The sequence below is a fragment of the Camelina sativa genome, chromosome 14, assembly GCF_000633955.1.
Source record: "Camelina sativa cultivar DH55 chromosome 14, Cs, whole genome shotgun sequence".
Classification (NCBI taxonomy): Eukaryota; Viridiplantae; Streptophyta; class Magnoliopsida; order Brassicales; family Brassicaceae; genus Camelina; species Camelina sativa.
Genome location: NC_025698.1, coordinates 25,400,504 through 25,416,964, shown reverse-complemented (window position 1 = coordinate 25,416,964; position 16,461 = coordinate 25,400,504). Strand labels below are relative to the sequence as shown.

The 16,461-nt window shown below is 35.7% G+C and overlaps 3 protein-coding genes across 9 annotated transcripts; 2 read left to right on the top strand and 1 right to left on the bottom strand.

Annotated features, from left to right (window-relative positions):
• LOC104742428 (zinc finger CCCH domain-containing protein 38) lies at positions 3,934-7,592 on the top strand. Of its 3 annotated transcripts, none has more exons than XM_010463440.2 (5): positions 3,951-4,128; positions 4,223-4,278; positions 4,707-5,136; positions 5,237-7,058; positions 7,136-7,592. In XM_010463440.2, the coding sequence occupies exons 3-5, from the start codon at positions 4,760-4,762 to the stop codon at positions 7,163-7,165; spliced, it is 2,229 nt and encodes a 742-aa protein (XP_010461742.1). In that variant the 5' UTR covers positions 3,951-4,128; positions 4,223-4,278; positions 4,707-4,759; the 3' UTR covers positions 7,166-7,592. The 3 variants fall into 3 exon arrangements, with proteins under 3 accessions (XP_010461740.1, XP_010461742.1, XP_010461741.1); XM_010463439.2 differs by having other exon boundaries at positions 3,951-4,140; XM_010463438.2 differs by lacking the exon at positions 4,223-4,278 and having other exon boundaries at positions 3,934-4,140.
• On the top strand, positions 8,027-13,424 carry LOC104742427 (protein trichome berefringence-like 7). 5 transcript variants are annotated; one of them, XM_010463433.2, is made up of 5 exons: positions 8,027-8,731; positions 9,922-10,672; positions 10,766-10,921; positions 12,758-13,031; positions 13,123-13,424. In XM_010463433.2, exons 1-5 carry the CDS (start codon positions 8,587-8,589, stop codon positions 13,129-13,131), a joined length of 1,335 nt encoding a protein of 444 aa, XP_010461735.1. In that variant the 5' UTR covers positions 8,027-8,586; the 3' UTR covers positions 13,132-13,424. The 5 variants fall into 5 exon arrangements, with proteins under 5 accessions (XP_010461735.1, XP_010461739.1, XP_010461737.1 ...); XM_010463437.2 differs by lacking the exon at positions 8,027-8,731 and adding an exon at positions 9,204-9,419 and having other exon boundaries at positions 9,566-10,672; XM_010463436.1 differs by lacking the exons at positions 8,027-8,731; positions 9,922-10,672; positions 10,766-10,921 and adding exons at positions 11,002-11,158; positions 11,305-12,411; positions 12,505-12,660.
• Positions 13,466-16,461, bottom strand: LOC109124594 (signal recognition particle 54 kDa protein 3). The gene is made up of 9 exons (XM_010463431.2): positions 16,071-16,461; positions 15,894-15,993; positions 15,638-15,791; positions 14,927-15,077; positions 14,698-14,846; positions 14,488-14,588; positions 14,221-14,378; positions 14,020-14,134; positions 13,466-13,935 (listed from the first exon to the last, which is right to left on the bottom strand). The coding sequence occupies exons 1-9, from the start codon at positions 16,299-16,301 to the stop codon at positions 13,607-13,609; spliced, it is 1,488 nt and encodes a 495-aa protein (XP_010461733.1). The 5' UTR covers positions 16,302-16,461; the 3' UTR covers positions 13,466-13,606.

Genomic DNA, 16,461 nt, shown 5'->3' with positions numbered 1-16,461 from the left:
CGCCCAATTAATTGATTTATACTTTGCGGTCAGGGTTGTATGTTTGTCAAAGTATATTTCCTACCTAACACTTATTTGTTTGTTTGACATGGCTTAGGATTCTAAAAACGATAAACTTGAAAAGATTAGCTAAGAAGTGAGCTTGCAAAATTTCGAAAGAGCACGAAACTCATCGAAATCGATATACATAGGAAAAGTTAAGTAAATGAAAATTGAAAATTAGATGGTGATTCGGGGTTCGGAATGATAGATTATTTTCAATCATGCCTTATTAGTGAAGAGTCTATGGGCATTAATGGATTCACATCTAAAACCTCTTAAGGAAAAAGTTACTGAAAGTTTAAATGTTATCCAAACTCGGATCCATTAATTCGTAGAAAATATTACGTGTCATGGTTAGTGTCATGGTTTATGGTCTAAAGAAACACCATTTCATCTAAATCGTTATACAACTTAGGTTTGAATTATAAATAAATAAATAAAACTTAGGTTTGAATTATACATACCATGATAATGACCAAGACTGAGAAAAAAAAGCATTACAATTTTAATGTGAATCCAATGGGGAATCATATACTAGTTAACTAGTATACAAAAAAATAAAAACATAAATACGCTACAAGAAAAAAAAAAATGGGATGATGATTATTGATGAGTAGTCTAACATTGAGGCATTCATGTGGGCAAAAAACTCTTAAGACATATATATAGAATTGGATGGAAGTTACGAAATGGGAGAAATACATAGCTAAATCGTAATAATGGTTTGCTAATAATGGTTTGCAAAAAATAGATCATCAGAGAGGGAGAGATGTCACCCTTAAAAAGCTCTACAAGCCCATGTTTAGAAGACTAAAGGCTTTTCAATTATAAACATTTCTCTTCTAAGGTGGTTGCATCTAACCGTAACCTTTCGTTAATTAAAAATTAAGGAATAAGTCTGATACTAGATTATGACCCGCGGTATACTGCGAAGTAAGTTTTTTTTTTAAATATATTATTTTAATAATAATTTTACTAATATACTCTTTTGTTAATTTTAGTGATTTAATATATAAATTGTGGTATACCTCATAATAATTTTTGTTTACTACAATCTTAATTAAATCAGTTTGGTTCCGACGTATTTTATAGTGATGTTGTTAAAACATTAAAATGAGGATTTAACCCGTATTGAAATATCATATTACTGATAGTTTATTTTTTAGTATTATCAATTCAATCTTGTAATGTCATATAACCCGTCATGTAATATAACTCGTTTGTGTAATTTTGCAAATTTAATATATTTAAATATTTATAATTTTAAGCTTTTTATTAAGTTTAGATGTATCAGTTATAAATTATAAACTTCTTAAAATTTTATAATTTACTATATACAGTAAATTTACTATATATGTATGTTGAACACACATTTTTATATTAATTGATTAATATATGTTTGTTTAAAAAAATTCAAATCACAATATATGCAAGAAAAATACACCTTTTTATTAACTTTAAGTATTATATGATGATTCACTACATTTACATTTTAAAATCAAAAAGAGATGATAGGAGAATATTTTTTTTTTTATTTGGAATAAATCTTTTAAATATCTATATTAATTATAGAACATTATATATATGAATATTTAAAATATTTTTATTGTGTTTGGTTATAAGGATAGTAGAGAAAGTTAACAAAACTTGTTTGGCTACGAATATAAGCATTAAATAGCATTCAATGTAAAAACTTTCCAAAAAACATTTTTGAGCAAAAACACTAGTATAGATATATAATAAAGCTAAGTGACGTACTGTATATGGCAAGCTTCTCAAATCCTTGTTTTTTTTCACCTAAGATTTCACCATCCAATTTTTCTAGTTATTATTGCTTGTGTATATATTACAGTAAAACTTCTATAAATTAATAATATTGGGACCATAAAATTATATTAATTTATAAAAGTTTTAATTTCTCGATAAATTAATAATTATTAATGTATAGAGAGATTTTCCTAATTTGGTAAAAAAAATTTAAAATAAGATTTAATCATTATAATTAATATTTTTATAAAATCAATTAAAATGAAAATAACAGTTATCATGTTTTGAAGATAGTACTCACAACTTTTTATATAATAAAAATATTAAAAATGAATTGTATCAAAAATTAATGTGTATATATATACATATATTTAGATAATTTTATATAATTATTAATTTATATATTACAGTAAAACTTCTATAAATTAATAATGTTGGGACCATGAAATTATATTAATTTATTAAAGTTTTAATTTCTCGATAAATTAATAATTATTAATGTATAGAGAGATTTTCCTAATTTGGTAAAAAAAAATAAAAATAAGATTTAATCATTATAATTAATATTTTTATAAAATCAGTTAAAATGAAAATAACAATTATCATGTTTTGAAGATAGTACTCACAGATTTTTATATAGTCAAAATATTAAAAATGAATTCTAATAAAAATTAACGTGTATATATATATACATATATTTAGATAATTTTATATAATTATTAATTTATATTATTGATGGGACCATATATTTACAAATGATTTTCAAAAAAATTATTATCTTATTATCTTATTATATTATCGAATTATGTCCAAAATTAAACTAGTCCCAACTCGGGACCGAATAAATTTATTAATTTATAGAAATTATTAATTTACAGAGTATTAATTTGTAGATGTTCTATTGTATTATGTATCCAAGAGTAAAGGTTTGCTTTGGCTACAAACCAGCTCCAAGTAGAAGAAAATTTACATTTCTTTGGGTTAAATTGTTGACTCTTTAAAAAAAAAAAGTGAGTGAATTTACCTTATTGTGGAAAAATCATATACATATACAGCAAAAACAAACCTTTACTCTTGGATAATGTAATTATTTTGTTTTAAGAAGAAAAAGAAAGAGGAAAAATACTTTTGTTCACCTCTAAGGTGAACTCCTTTTTTCACTTTCTCTTTTTCAACCAATCAGAATCTTATATATTATTTTATTTAGAAAATAAATTAAATTTAATTTAAAAACTAAACATATTAAAGAAATAAATTCTATATACTTTTAATTAAAGAAAGTTAAATATTGGTTTGATTTAAATTTTACAATTAAAACGAAATTATTTGTCGGTTTGATTTTACAAATAAGATGATTAGGGTTTAGATTTTATAATTGAAAACGAAATTATATGTCGGTTTGGGTTTACAAATGAAGTGGTTAGGGTTTAGATTTTATAATTAAAACGAAATTATGTGTCGGTTTGAGTTTAGAAATGAAGTGGTTAAAGTTTAGATTTTACAATTAAAACGAAATTATATGTCGATTTGGGTTAACAAATAAGATGGTTAGGATTTAAATTTTACAATAGGAACAAAATAATATGTCGGTTTGAGTTTACAAATGAGAGTTTTAGAGTTTAGATTTTACAATTAGAATGAAATTATATGTTGGTTTGGATTTACAAATGAGAAGGTCAGAGTTTAGATTTTATAATTAAAAAGAAATTATATGTTGGTTAGAGTTTATAAAAAACGGTTTAAATTTTTAATTTTGTAATAATATATATAGATTTTGTTTACTTATTTTATCCATTATTTTATAAAGAGGTAAATGAGTAGATTCTTAGATGAATAGAGTTGAACAAAGAGGTTGGAACCTAATAATTGTTCTTTTAAGAGTCAACAATTTATCCCAAAGATAAATTATCATTTTCTTCTACTTGGAGCCGGTTTGTAGTAAGCACTTTTTAAACCATGATATGATATGAATTACCTTCTTTGATCGATTGAAGAACACAGACAGATCTAGCGGCTGACATTAAAAACATAAATAAAAATCAACGGCTACGATTAGACACTTTCCAACCGAAGCAGCCAAAAAAAAAAAAAAAGAACCTACTGAGTGAGAGAGAGAAACTTGGACCTAAGAAAGACATTTTTTGGGAAGTAGTACGGTCTTCTCCTTCTCCATTCCCCTCTGGAAACCCTAAAAAGCGATGAAGCCTCCTCGTTAGTTTATTATTTTACGCGTCAGAACAGATTGTTTTTAATTTGAAGAAGAACCACCGCGACACCCCCCTTTGCTAGGGTTTATCTCTCTCCGATTTCTCTCTCTGGGTAAATGGCATCGTGAGTCTCCCCTTCTTCCTTCCTTCCTTCCTTCTTCTTCTTCTCTCTGTCTCAATACTGTTTTGCGTTTTTTTGATTTTAGGGTTTCGTGGAATTTGAAGAAGCTTCAATTAGGAGATTTGAATTTAGTGTTTTGGGGTTGGTTTAATTATTGTTCAATTAGTAATGGGTCTGATTCATTCTTCGTTGTATCCATCATTGATTCATTCTCTTTCTGAACAGGATCTTCGAAATCACTCTTGTTCTCATTTCAAAGATTAGATTTTTTTCTAGGATTCTGAATTTAATTAGGCCTTTGATCTTAGCTCTGTCCGGAAATTTTTTTTTTTGGCATTTAAGTAAGTCTAATTTGGTGTAGAATCTTATGCATTTCTGTTCTTTTGAGATATGTTTCTGCTTTGAGTGTTGAGCACCTCAATAAACTCTTGGATCTTTACCATTTTAGCAAAACATGTTTCTGATAAGTTTTCCTTATATTGCTTCTTTGTCTCACGCTCTACGTGACACTCCTTGGTTGGTATTCTGGTCATTTTAATCTTTGGTTGGCTTTGATATCTCTCTTGCAGATTTTCCCAGTAGACATTTAGTATTGATTTGCAGCCTAATTTAAGGGTGATAAATGAGTGGTTCGGGGAGAAAACGTGTTTCTAAGTGGGATACCAAGGAAGAAGATACTCAGCATCCTAGTGGGAATGATTACCCTGGGAAATCAGGTTTCCGTGACAATGATCCCAAGCACTCACGGTTCTATCCAGAGGGAAATGGTAGAAATGGAAGTAGGAGAGCTGGTCCGGATGATGATGATGATGATGATGAGCATCTGAAATCTAGACAACACTCAGGAGAAGCTTGGCCATCCAGAAGCAGAGTTTCACATGAAGATGGTGATGCCATGATGGGTTACTATGATGATCCTAGAAACTCTTCTGAACAAGATGAAAGCAGACAACAGTATTTCCGCCAATCAGCTTCCAAGGACCGGGCTAGAACCCGTAGGTCAGTTTCTGTTACAAATGTCTTAATGCTTTTGTTTCTCATTTAACAACATTGTAATTGCGTTTGATTGATTTTTGTTCGACTGCTGTGCTTTCTTCAGGAGTGGGAGTAGAAGTAACAGCAGGAGCAGGAGCCGAAGCCCATCGCAGAGAGTAAGGCGAGATGGAGGAGGATCCTATGACAGGCACAAGACGAGAGCACGGGTTTCCCCAAGGTCAGGGAGAGAATTTGATGGTAGACACAATAGAGCTGGTGACTATGATTGGGATGGTAGCAATAGAAAGACAAGGGATACCAAATATTATACCGAAGATGCCCGGGAACAACAGCCCATAAGGGTCGGTGGCAGGACTGACTATAGCTCTGATTTTCCGGAGGATAATACTAATTCAAGAAGAGAAACTTCAGATCCAATCTCGAGAAACTACAGAAATGAAGCAGGGAGAGACAGAGAAACACATAGAAGGGATGCTCCCGAGGGAGAATTCCACAGGAGCTCCAATGTTCCATGCAGATTTTTTGCTTCAGGTTCAGGGTATTGTCGCAATGGAAACAATTGTAGGTTTTCTCATCATGGTGCTCCTTCTGCAAGGGGAAGTCCTGAGAGAAAACCGCAAGACGAGATGTATAGTAGACATGACAACAATAATTATAGTGGCACAACAGAGAGGATGCGGAACAGTCATAGATGGAATGATGTTGAAAAATCAGATGCAAGAAAGTCCAATGAGGTTGAAATTTCTCGTGTCAGTAAAGGTATGTCTGACGCCAAGGGGAATAATAGCAGCTGGATTGATGATATGGAGATGTCTCCAGATTGGAATTACGGTGTTAAAACTGTAAAGAAACCTGTGAACGAAGAACATGGTAGCATATCCCAGAGCTCACAGTCACAAATCCTTAAAGATACTTTGGCACCTGCTTATGAGCATGCTGTTGCATCAATAGCTCAGCAAGATGGAAATCGAAGGACTGTTGGTATGTTTTCAACCGTGGGTGAAAAGACTGTAGCTTCTTCGCATCACAACAATTTCATTAACAACCTAGCTACCACAGCTCCTCCGGTCCAAGCATTTAGTCAGAACACTGAAAATCATATGGCAGTGCCTTACCAAAGCACACCGCTAGCTGTTGGAGGAAGCCAAGTGCTGCTACCTGCTGCTACAAATCTTCCCGGTGGCTTAAACTCGAGCAATCCTGAAAACGGAAATGCTCTAAACAATGTGAGTAGGGAAGAGCTCAATCATATTAGCAACATCTCAGCATCTCTAGCACAGTTTTTTGGTAATGGGCAGCCAATTCCAATCCCGAACCTTCACTCTACATTGAATCCCAAACTGGCTATGCAGGTGCCTGGAGTGTATGGAGTAAAGGAACAATCTTCACATACTCAAAGTGACTTCCCCAGTAATAATTCTATCCATACCGGAGGAGTTCCAGCGGTTCCTGCATTACAGATACACAACAGCGAGGCACAGCAAGTGCAGATTCCCGAAAATTTGGTCTCATTAGCTGTAAATCCAAAGCCTTTATCTGAGGAAAACCAGGACAAAAAGACAGATGAAGAAGCTAGTAAAAAGCCAGACGGAAAAAAGACGGGAGAAGAAGAAGACAACATCGAGGATGCTGAGAACGTAGTAGAGGAAGAAGAAGATGATGGGGCGGGCGATGAGAATACCAAGAAAGAAAAAGATCCCAAGGGAATGAGAGCGTTTAAATTTGCTCTGGTGGAGATTGTTAAGGAGCTTCTAAAACCTGCTTGGAAAGAAGGTGGGATGAACAAAAATGCTTATAAAAACATAGTCAAGAAGGTGGTTGACAAAGTTACAGGAGCAATTCAAAGCGGAAACATTCCTCAAACGCAAGAGAAGATCGACCATTATCTATCAGCGTCAAAACCAAAGCTTACCAAGCTTGTTCAGGTATGTTTGTTTGTTTTGTAAAGTTGCAGTTCATTTTGGAGGTTTCTTTAACCAATGCCTTGTTCTTCAACTTTCAGGCGTACGTTAGCAAAGTTAAGAAGAGCTAATTTAAATGGAACCTCCATTGTTTCTCTAAATACAAAAGCCACCATAGAAGCTAGAGCTGCTGAGACATGTTAAAAACCTTCTACTTCTCTTTTGAGGTAGGTGAAGAATCAAGCAAGCATGTTTTGCTTCCTGTCTTTCTTCAGTTGTATGTAGATATTCCAATAGAGATTTTGTCTGAGGCAAAAAAAGGAAATTTGTTTTTTTGTTGAATTTTAATAAGTTAGCAGTCCAGACCAAAAAGGTTTCGTTTATCGGTTCTCTGTTGTCAGAATATAGAAAAAGGTTAGAGATCAAGTTAGATATGGTGGATGATCAATCTCTTTCTCGACATGTTGATTTTTCATTTTTTTTCTTTTTCTTGTAACTCTTTTTGTTCTTTTACCAGATTCGGTCTTCATAAATCTGAACTATTTGCTCCAACCTTAAGCAACTTTCTTCTTGGGTTACCAACTAATACTTATTATAGATCTGAAATCTTTAATCAGTAGTAGTACTTGACAAAAAAAGTGAATGAATCTGAGTCCCATCAGTACAGTAATGGCATTAACTATATTACCTACCTAGCTTCTATTTCTTTTTTTATCTCTGTTTTTAGTAACAGAAACAGAACAACATAAGTACATTATCCTATTTTTAACGATAATCATTAAGTTGATGTTTCGCAATCATAAGTTGAGCGAAATCACAATGTTTCTTTAAACGGATACAACAACAGCAAAGACAAGGATCAATCACCAGAACATTCTTAAATGACAAATTTTCCAATTTTTTAATTAAAAAAAATTGGATCTTCTAAATTTACCAAATTGGCCTTATCGCAATTTCCAAATCTTGAAGCATCCAATTAATTTAGTAATTACATTACTGAGCAGACATCGGAACCGGACAGTGTCCCTCTTTCCTCGCCGATCTCTCTCTCTCTCTCTTTCTCTTCTTCTTCTTCTTCCCTCTGATCTCCGATCTTAAATCTAACCGCGTCTTGTTTTGAAGAACCTCCAAGTCTCTTCTCACCGTGCTCAAATTGTAATCTTCTTTCGCGGTATTGATTTTGGATAATTGCTTCTTCTTCTTCTTCTCTTCCGATTCGGTTCGTTTTCTTTTTCCTTTCTCTTTGCGGATTTGAACGAAACCCATTTAGTGATTCGATCTGTGTATCTCTGGGTTTGCGGCAAAATGATGTCTTTTCAACTGTTAGGTTACATCTAATAAGAGATTGGATCATCTCTGTGTACGTCGACATTGATCTTCAAGTGTCTTGTTGAATGCTTCTTGTTCTGCATGATGGGTTTGGAATTCGCATTGGATAAAAGTGGAAACGGAGAAGCTAGAGATAGATCTTTATATAGTAACTAGCTAGATAGATTCTTTCTTGTGGTTGTTTTTGAATGCCGAAAATGCGGTTTGAATCATTAAGGAAACAATGAGTAGTTTCACCAAGAGTACATCATTCAATAGAAGGGCGTTAAGTTCCTTAGCTATAGAAAGCCCTAGGAACTCTTCTTCAACTGTCTTCACTAGTCCCATTGGCTCAGCCTTCGCAAGCCCGAGAACACAGAACTTTGGAGGTAGTCCACGCCCGTNTCTTTTTGTTCTTTACCAGATTCGGTCTTCTTAAATCTGAACTATTTGCTCCAACCTTATGCAACTTTCTTCTTGGGTTACCATACTTATTATAGATCTGAAATCTTTAATCAGTAGTAGTAGTACTTGACATAAAAAGTGAATGAATCTGAGTCCCATCAGTACAGTAATGGCATTAACTATATTAACTACCTAGCTTCTGTTTCTTTTTTCTTTATCTCTGTTTTTTTGTAACAGAACAGAACAACATAAGTACATTATCCTATTTTTAACGATAAATTAATCATTAAGTTGATGTTTCGCAATCATAAGTAAGCCGAAATCACAATGTTTCTTTAAATGGATACAACAGCAAAGACAAGGATCAATCACCAGAGCATTCTTAAATGACAAATTTCCATTTTTTTAAAAAAGAATTGGATCTGCTAAATTTACCAAATTGGCCTTTTCGCAATTTCCAAATCTTGAAGCATCCAATTAATTTGGTAATTACATTACTGAGCAGACATCGGAACCGGACAGTGTCCCTCTTTCCTCGCCGATCTCTCTCTCTCTCTCATTCTCTTCTTCTTCTTCTTCCCTCTGATCTCCGATCTCAAATCAAACCGCGTCTTGTTTTGAAGAACCTCCAAGTCTCTTCTCATCGTGCTCACATTGTAATCTTCTTTCGCGGTATTGATTTTGAATCATTGCTTCTTCTCTTCCGATTCGGTTCGTTATATTTTGTTTTTGTTTTGCGGATTTGAACGATACCCATTTAGTGATTCGATCTGTTTATCTCTGGGTTTGCGGCAAAATGATGTCTTTTCAACTGTTAGGTTACATCTAATAAGAGATTGGATCATCTCTGTGTTCGTCGACATTGATCTTCAAGTGTCTTGTTCTGCATGATGGGTTTGAAATTTGGATTGGATAAAAGTGGAAACAGAGAAGCTAGAGATAGATCTTTACATAGTAACTAGCTAGATAGATTCTTTCTTGTGGTTGTTTTTGAATGCCGAAGATGCGGTTTGAATCATTAAGGAAACAATGAGTAGTTTCACCAAGAGTACATCATTCAATAGAAGGGCGTTAAGTTCCTTAGCTATAGAAAGCCCTAGGAAATCTTCTTCAACTGCCTTCACTAGTCCCATTGGCTCAGCCTTCGCAAGCCCGAGAACACAGAACTTCGGAGGTAGTCCACGCCCGTCTACTAACCGGTTAAAAGAGATCTCCTACTTGTTTCAGGTGCTTATTATAGCCGGAACAATCGTTTCGTTTCTTGTCATCATCGCTGGGGGTTATTTGTATGTTGTTCCTAGCCTCGGTCAAACGTTCTTGGGTTATAATGGAGCATTGCTGCTTAACAGCTCTGTTACAGAGAATAAGGAATGTGACATATTTGATGGGAATTGGGTTGTGGATGAAAAGTATCCGTTGTATAATGCTTCAGAGTGTCCATTTCTAGAGAAAGGATTCAATTGCTTAGCGAATGGGCGTGAACACGATGAGTATTTGAAGTGGAGGTGGAAGCCTAAGCATTGTACTGTTCCGAGATTTGAAGTTCGTGATGTGTTGGAGAGGTTAAGAGGTAAAAGGATAGTTTTTGTGGGTGATTCGATGAGTAGAACGCAGTGGGAGTCTTTGATATGTATGTTAATGACTGGTTTGGAAGATAAAGGCAGTGTTTATGAAGTCAATGGGAACATTATTACGAAAAGGATACGGTTTCTAGGTGTGAGATTTGATACCTTTAATTTCACAGTTGAGTTCTACCGATCGGTTTTCTTGGTTCAGCCTGGGAAGCTGCGTTGGCACGCACCAAAACGTGTTAAGTCAACGTTAAAGTTAGACGTTTTAGATGTGATTAATCATGAATGGAGCTCAGCGGATTTTCTCATATTCAATACTGGTCAATGGTGGGTGCCTGGGAAGCTTTTCGAAATGTAAGCTTACTTTATAACTTTATAGAGTATACAATGTTTGCGAACAATATGCTTATATTTTGGCCTGTTTCTAATTGTGTTTTGGAACTTCAGTGGTTGTTATTTTCAGGTTGGAAACTCATTGAGGCTCGGAATGTCTATTCCTGCAGCGTATAGAGTAGCATTAGAGACATGGGCATCATGGATGAATACAATTGATCGAAACAAAACCCGTGTTTTGTTTCGTACATTTGAGCCATCGCACTGGAGGTTTAAACCAAATTTTTTTAGTAGCTTTACCCGTTCTTCTTTTGGCTTTTCCTTAGATGGTGCTAATTTAAGCNCGGAACCGGACAGTGTCCCTCTTTCCTCGCCGATCTCTCTCTCTCTCTCATTCTCTTCTTCTTCTTCTTCCCTCTGATCTCCGATCTCAAATCAAACCGCGTCTTGTTTTGAAGAACCTCCAAGTCTCTTCTCATCGTGCTCACATTGTAATCTTCTTTCGCGGTATTGATTTTGAATCATTGCTTCTTCTCTTCCGATTCGGTTCGTTATATTTTGTTTTTGTTTTGCGGATTTGAACGATACCCATTTAGTGATTCGATCTGTTTATCTCTGGGTTTGCGGCAAAATGATGTCTTTTCAACTGTTAGGTTACATCTAATAAGAGATTGGATCATCTCTGTGTTCGTCGACATTGATCTTCAAGTGTCTTGTTCTGCATGATGGGTTTGAAATTTGGATTGGATAAAAGTGGAAACAGAGAAGCTAGAGATAGATCTTTACATAGTAACTAGCTAGATAGATTCTTTCTTGTGGTTGTTTTTGAATGCCGAAAATGCGGTTTGAATCATTAAGGAAACAATGAGTAGTTTCACCAAGAGTACATCATTCAATAGAAGGGCGTTAAGTTCCTTAGCTATAGAAAGCCCTAGGAAATCTTCTTCAACTGCCTTCACTAGTCCCATTGGCTCAGCCTTCGCAAGCCCGAGAACACAGAACTTCGGAGGTAGTCCACGCCCGTCTACTAACCGGTTAAAAGAGATCTCCTACTTGTTTCAGGTGCTTATTATAGCCGGAACAATCGTTTCGTTTCTTGTCATCATCGCTGGGGGTTATTTGTATGTTGTTCCTAGCCTCGGTCAAACGTTCTTGGGTTATAATGGAGCATTGCTGCTTAACAGCTCTGTTACAGAGAATAAGGAATGTGACATATTTGATGGGAATTGGGTTGTGGATGAAAAGTATCCGTTGTATAATGCTTCAGAGTGTCCATTTCTAGAGAAAGGATTCAATTGCTTAGCGAATGGGCGTGAACACGATGAGTATTTGAAGTGGAGGTGGAAGCCTAAGCATTGTACTGTTCCGAGATTTGAAGTTCGTGATGTGTTGGAGAGGTTAAGAGGTAAAAGGATAGTTTTTGTGGGAGATTCGATGAGTAGAACGCAGTGGGAGTCTTTGATATGTATGTTAATGACTGGTTTGGAAGATAAAGGCAGTGTTTATGAAGTCAATGGGAACATTATTACGAAAAGGATACGGTTTCTAGGTGTGAGATTTGATACCTTTAATTTCACAGTTGAGTTCTACCGATCGGTTTTCTTGGTTCAGCCTGGGAAGCTGCGTTGGCACGCACCAAAACGTGTTAAGTCAACGTTAAAGTTAGACGTTTTAGATGTGATTAATCATGAATGGAGCTCAGCGGATTTTCTCATATTCAATACTGGTCAATGGTGGGTGCCTGGGAAGCTTTTCGAAATGTAAGCTTACTTTATAACTTTATAGAGTATACAATGTTTGCGAACAATATGCTTATATTTTGGCCTGTTTCTAATTGTGTTTTGGAACTTCAGTGGTTGTTATTTTCAGGTTGGAAACTCATTGAGGCTCGGAATGTCTATTCCTGCAGCGTATAGAGTAGCATTAGAGACATGGGCATCATGGATGAATACAATTGATCGAAACAAAACCCGTGTTTTGTTTCGTACATTTGAGCCATCGCACTGGAGGTTTAAACCAAATTTTTTTAGTAGCTTTACCCGTTCTTCTTTTGGCTTTTCCTTAGATGGTGCTAATTTAAGCTTTTTTTGCTGTTGTGTTGTTTAGTGATCATAGATCATGCAATGTGACTAAGTATCCAGCACCAGACACTAAGGGGAGAGACAGAAGCATATTCACTGAAATGATCAAAGAAGTAGTTAAGAACATGACAATTCCGGTATCAGTATTGGATGTAACTTCAATGTCAGCATTTAGAAGGGATGGTCATGTCGGCTTATGGAGCGATAATCCATTGGTACCTGATTGTAGTCATTGGTGTCTACCTGGAGTACCTGATATTTGGAATGAAATATTGCTCTTCTTCCTCTTTAGACAACAAGTAAAAAACTTTCTTTCTCTGTCTATTTTTTCAAAGAAAATAGTATCAGCATCGTCCCTCTTATGTCTGGAAATACTTACTTGATTTGCAGGTTCAGTAAAATGGATAATTGCAAGTTTGTTGCAACATAGAAAAAGATTAACAGGACCCTCGAGGACTGTATCTCTCGGAGCCAATTGCTCATGTTTCTTCTGGGAGCTAAAGACAGATAAAGGGGTCTCAAATTTTGGTGAAAGTTACAAAAGATTCTTAATTCATTCTTTTATTGGTTATTCTACGTTCTTCTTTTATTGTATTATCGATTCAAAGAGAGTAAGAGGATATTGTTCAAAGCTGAAACAGCTTTGTTCCACAAACTGTGTTGGTATAATATGATTTGATTACTACTTAGCATTGTAATGTCTCTTTCATGGTTATTTCCGATCTAATCACTCTTTTGGTATAAAACTCTTTTCGTAAAATTGGAGAAAAATTGCAAATATTTTACAAATACAGAAGGGGGAAAACTCTAATAATGACAGCATAACAAGGTCGAGTTTTTGGGTTTGCAAGAAAGAAAGAAAGTAAGAAAGAAACTACTTGTCTCCACCACCAAACATTCCCATCATGTCCTTGCCGGAACCCATCTGCTTCATGAGACTCTGAAGACCGCCCATGCCGCCAATCTGCTTGAGCATCTGAGGCGGTAGGACCTTGCTCATGTGTTGAGCGTTCATGTTTCTCGAGAGTGCACTCATGTCTCCATTCTTTGGGATCTTGATCCCTTTCATCTTGCCCCATATCTTTGCTAGTCTCTTGTACTCTTCCAACATCTCCATCACTTCTCTTACTAGCCTCCCTGACCCTCTTGCTATCCGCATCATCCGTGACTCGTTAAACACTTTTGGGTTTGAGCTGTCCAATTCTACACAAACCCAACCATCACTTTCTTATTACTTCCTACTGAGAAACTAACTTTATCCAAATAAGATATATATTTTGTTCTTACCTTCATTTGTCATAGAATCCATCATTGTCATGTATCGTTTTATCTTCGCCTGGCTTTCTTTCTCATGTCCTTTCGGCATCATTTCAGCACTCATTCCAGGAAGCATGGAGAAAACCTACACACCAACATCACAAACATCGTTTTAATATATAGCACCTCGTACGAATTCAGCTTAAGTTATATTTGACAAGAGATTCTGACCTCTTTGAGTGGGCCCATGTTCAGTATGTTCTGGAACTGGTCGTACATAATTCTCAGTGTAAAGTTACCCTGAGAGAGCTTTTCCAGAAGTTCAGGCTGTTGATCTTTAGGTACCACCTCTTGTAGCTTATCCACGAATCCAGACCAATCACCCATTCCTGTCGTACATATAACATATCAAGATTCTGAGTCAACAACCCATTTGGAGGGAGCCTTTGATTACTCCTACCAGTACTACTAATCTTCAATCAATGCCATGAAAGTTACCTAAGAGACGGCTGACAAATGGTTTGACATCAAACACTTCAAACTCATCCATGTGCTCTCCTGTTCCAATGAATATCACAGGACTTTTTGTAGCTGCAACACTAACAAGATGAAAATGGATCACATTTACATGTCCAACTTGGAAACCCGCAAAATTTTCATACTGACATTTCGAGTACATAGACACCTCAGTAGCTATATAATACTTACGCGCTAAGAGCTCCACCACCCTTGGCATGGCCGTCCATCTTAGTAATAATTACAGCTCCAACAGCAACACTTTGCTTAAATGCTTGAGCTTGGTCAAATGCAGCTTGACCAATACTGCTATCCATAACAAAAATAACAAGATCTGGTTTCTGTAAAGTGAAAAGACCATGATCAGTGCCTGCAGCATCAACAAGGAACAAACAGAATACTTCAAAAAAACAGAGCATACCGTTGCTTCAGCAACTTGACGCATCTCTTCAAAGAGGGAAGCTTCTTGTTTATGGCGACCACTGGTGTCAACAATAATAAGATCACAGCTTTCTTTCTTGAACCTGTCAACTCCCTCAACAGCAATTTTCACTGGATCGGATTCCGTGTAGCTGCAAAGAAACATAACTCGGCCTTAGCAATGCTGCTACTACAGTAGTTCTTTTTTCAATCCCCTAAGTAAGTTTCAGTGAACTAAATCCAAAACTATAGGTCGAGTAACATAAGGCCTCAGAAGATCGATTTAGCATACTATTGTAATCTTTGAAAAAGATATGAGATCGTTTAATAGAATGGCACTGAGTAATGAAGTAATGAACGCAAGAAAAAAACAGACAAAAGAGCTTAAAGAAACTCCTGAAGGTAAGTAGCGCGCAGAGAGCTCGAGAAGTATGACGCAACCATGAACCAACAGGATGATTTGATGATCGAAAAAGAAACATCTTAAGTAGTACTAGTCCTTTTCAGAGCAGATTTTTGCAGCTACTGACCTAAACCAAACCCATTCCATAAATTTTGAACCTTGCATCTACCCTTTCAAAGAAAAATCATCCTTTGTACAAAGACACTCCTATATGGGAGCTAATAGTATCTTTTGCCAATACTAATAGTAAGATATAAATCTTCATAGATAGGGAACACCGTAAAGGGGTTGACTTGATTGAGTGAGTACCTTCCGTAAAATGGGATCTTAGCCTTAGTGGCATTCTGTTTCAGCTGATCGAAAGCACCAGCCCTGAAAGTATCCGCACACACTAGAGCTGGTTTGTAACCTTTCTTCTGATGATAATAAGCATACTTGGTACAAGTTGTCGTCTTTCCAGCACCTAAACCACAAATCACAAAAAAAAAAAGTTGGGATTACATTAGAAACAAACACACCTGACTTTGGACCCAAACCAAAGAAAAAACATCTTACAGGACCTCACCTTGTAATCCGACAAACATAACTACACTAGGTTTGGCCTTTTTAGGAGCAAATGCAGGCTTTCCTGGATCCAACATCTTACATAGCTCACTGAAGATAGCCTGAGACAAAACATTACAAAAATCATGACCAATTGAAATCACAATTGAATCAAATTCCAAAGAAGAAAAAATGAAACCTGCTCAATGATCCGGCGCTTGTTGTGGCCAGCTGCTAGATCTTCGAGATTAACGATCTTCTTGATATTGGTCTGCATCTCTTTCACAAGGGGAAACGAGACATCGGACTGAAGCAGAGCACGAGTGATCTCGTTCAAACATTCATTCAGAGCCTTCTCATCGATAATTGTCACATTGCTCATCTGCTGTATCGCGCGGGTGATCCGCCCGCCTAGCTCCGCCAACACCATCTTCGCTGCTTTGCGAATTCAAACAAAGATCGAAGCAATTTAAAAAAAAAAAAAAAAAAACTTTATCGAAGGATAAGAATCAGATTTGGGAATTAGGGTTTTGATCAGAGATATCCTTTGGTCGCGATTGAGATAGAGGAAGAAGTTGAAATTTTTGGAT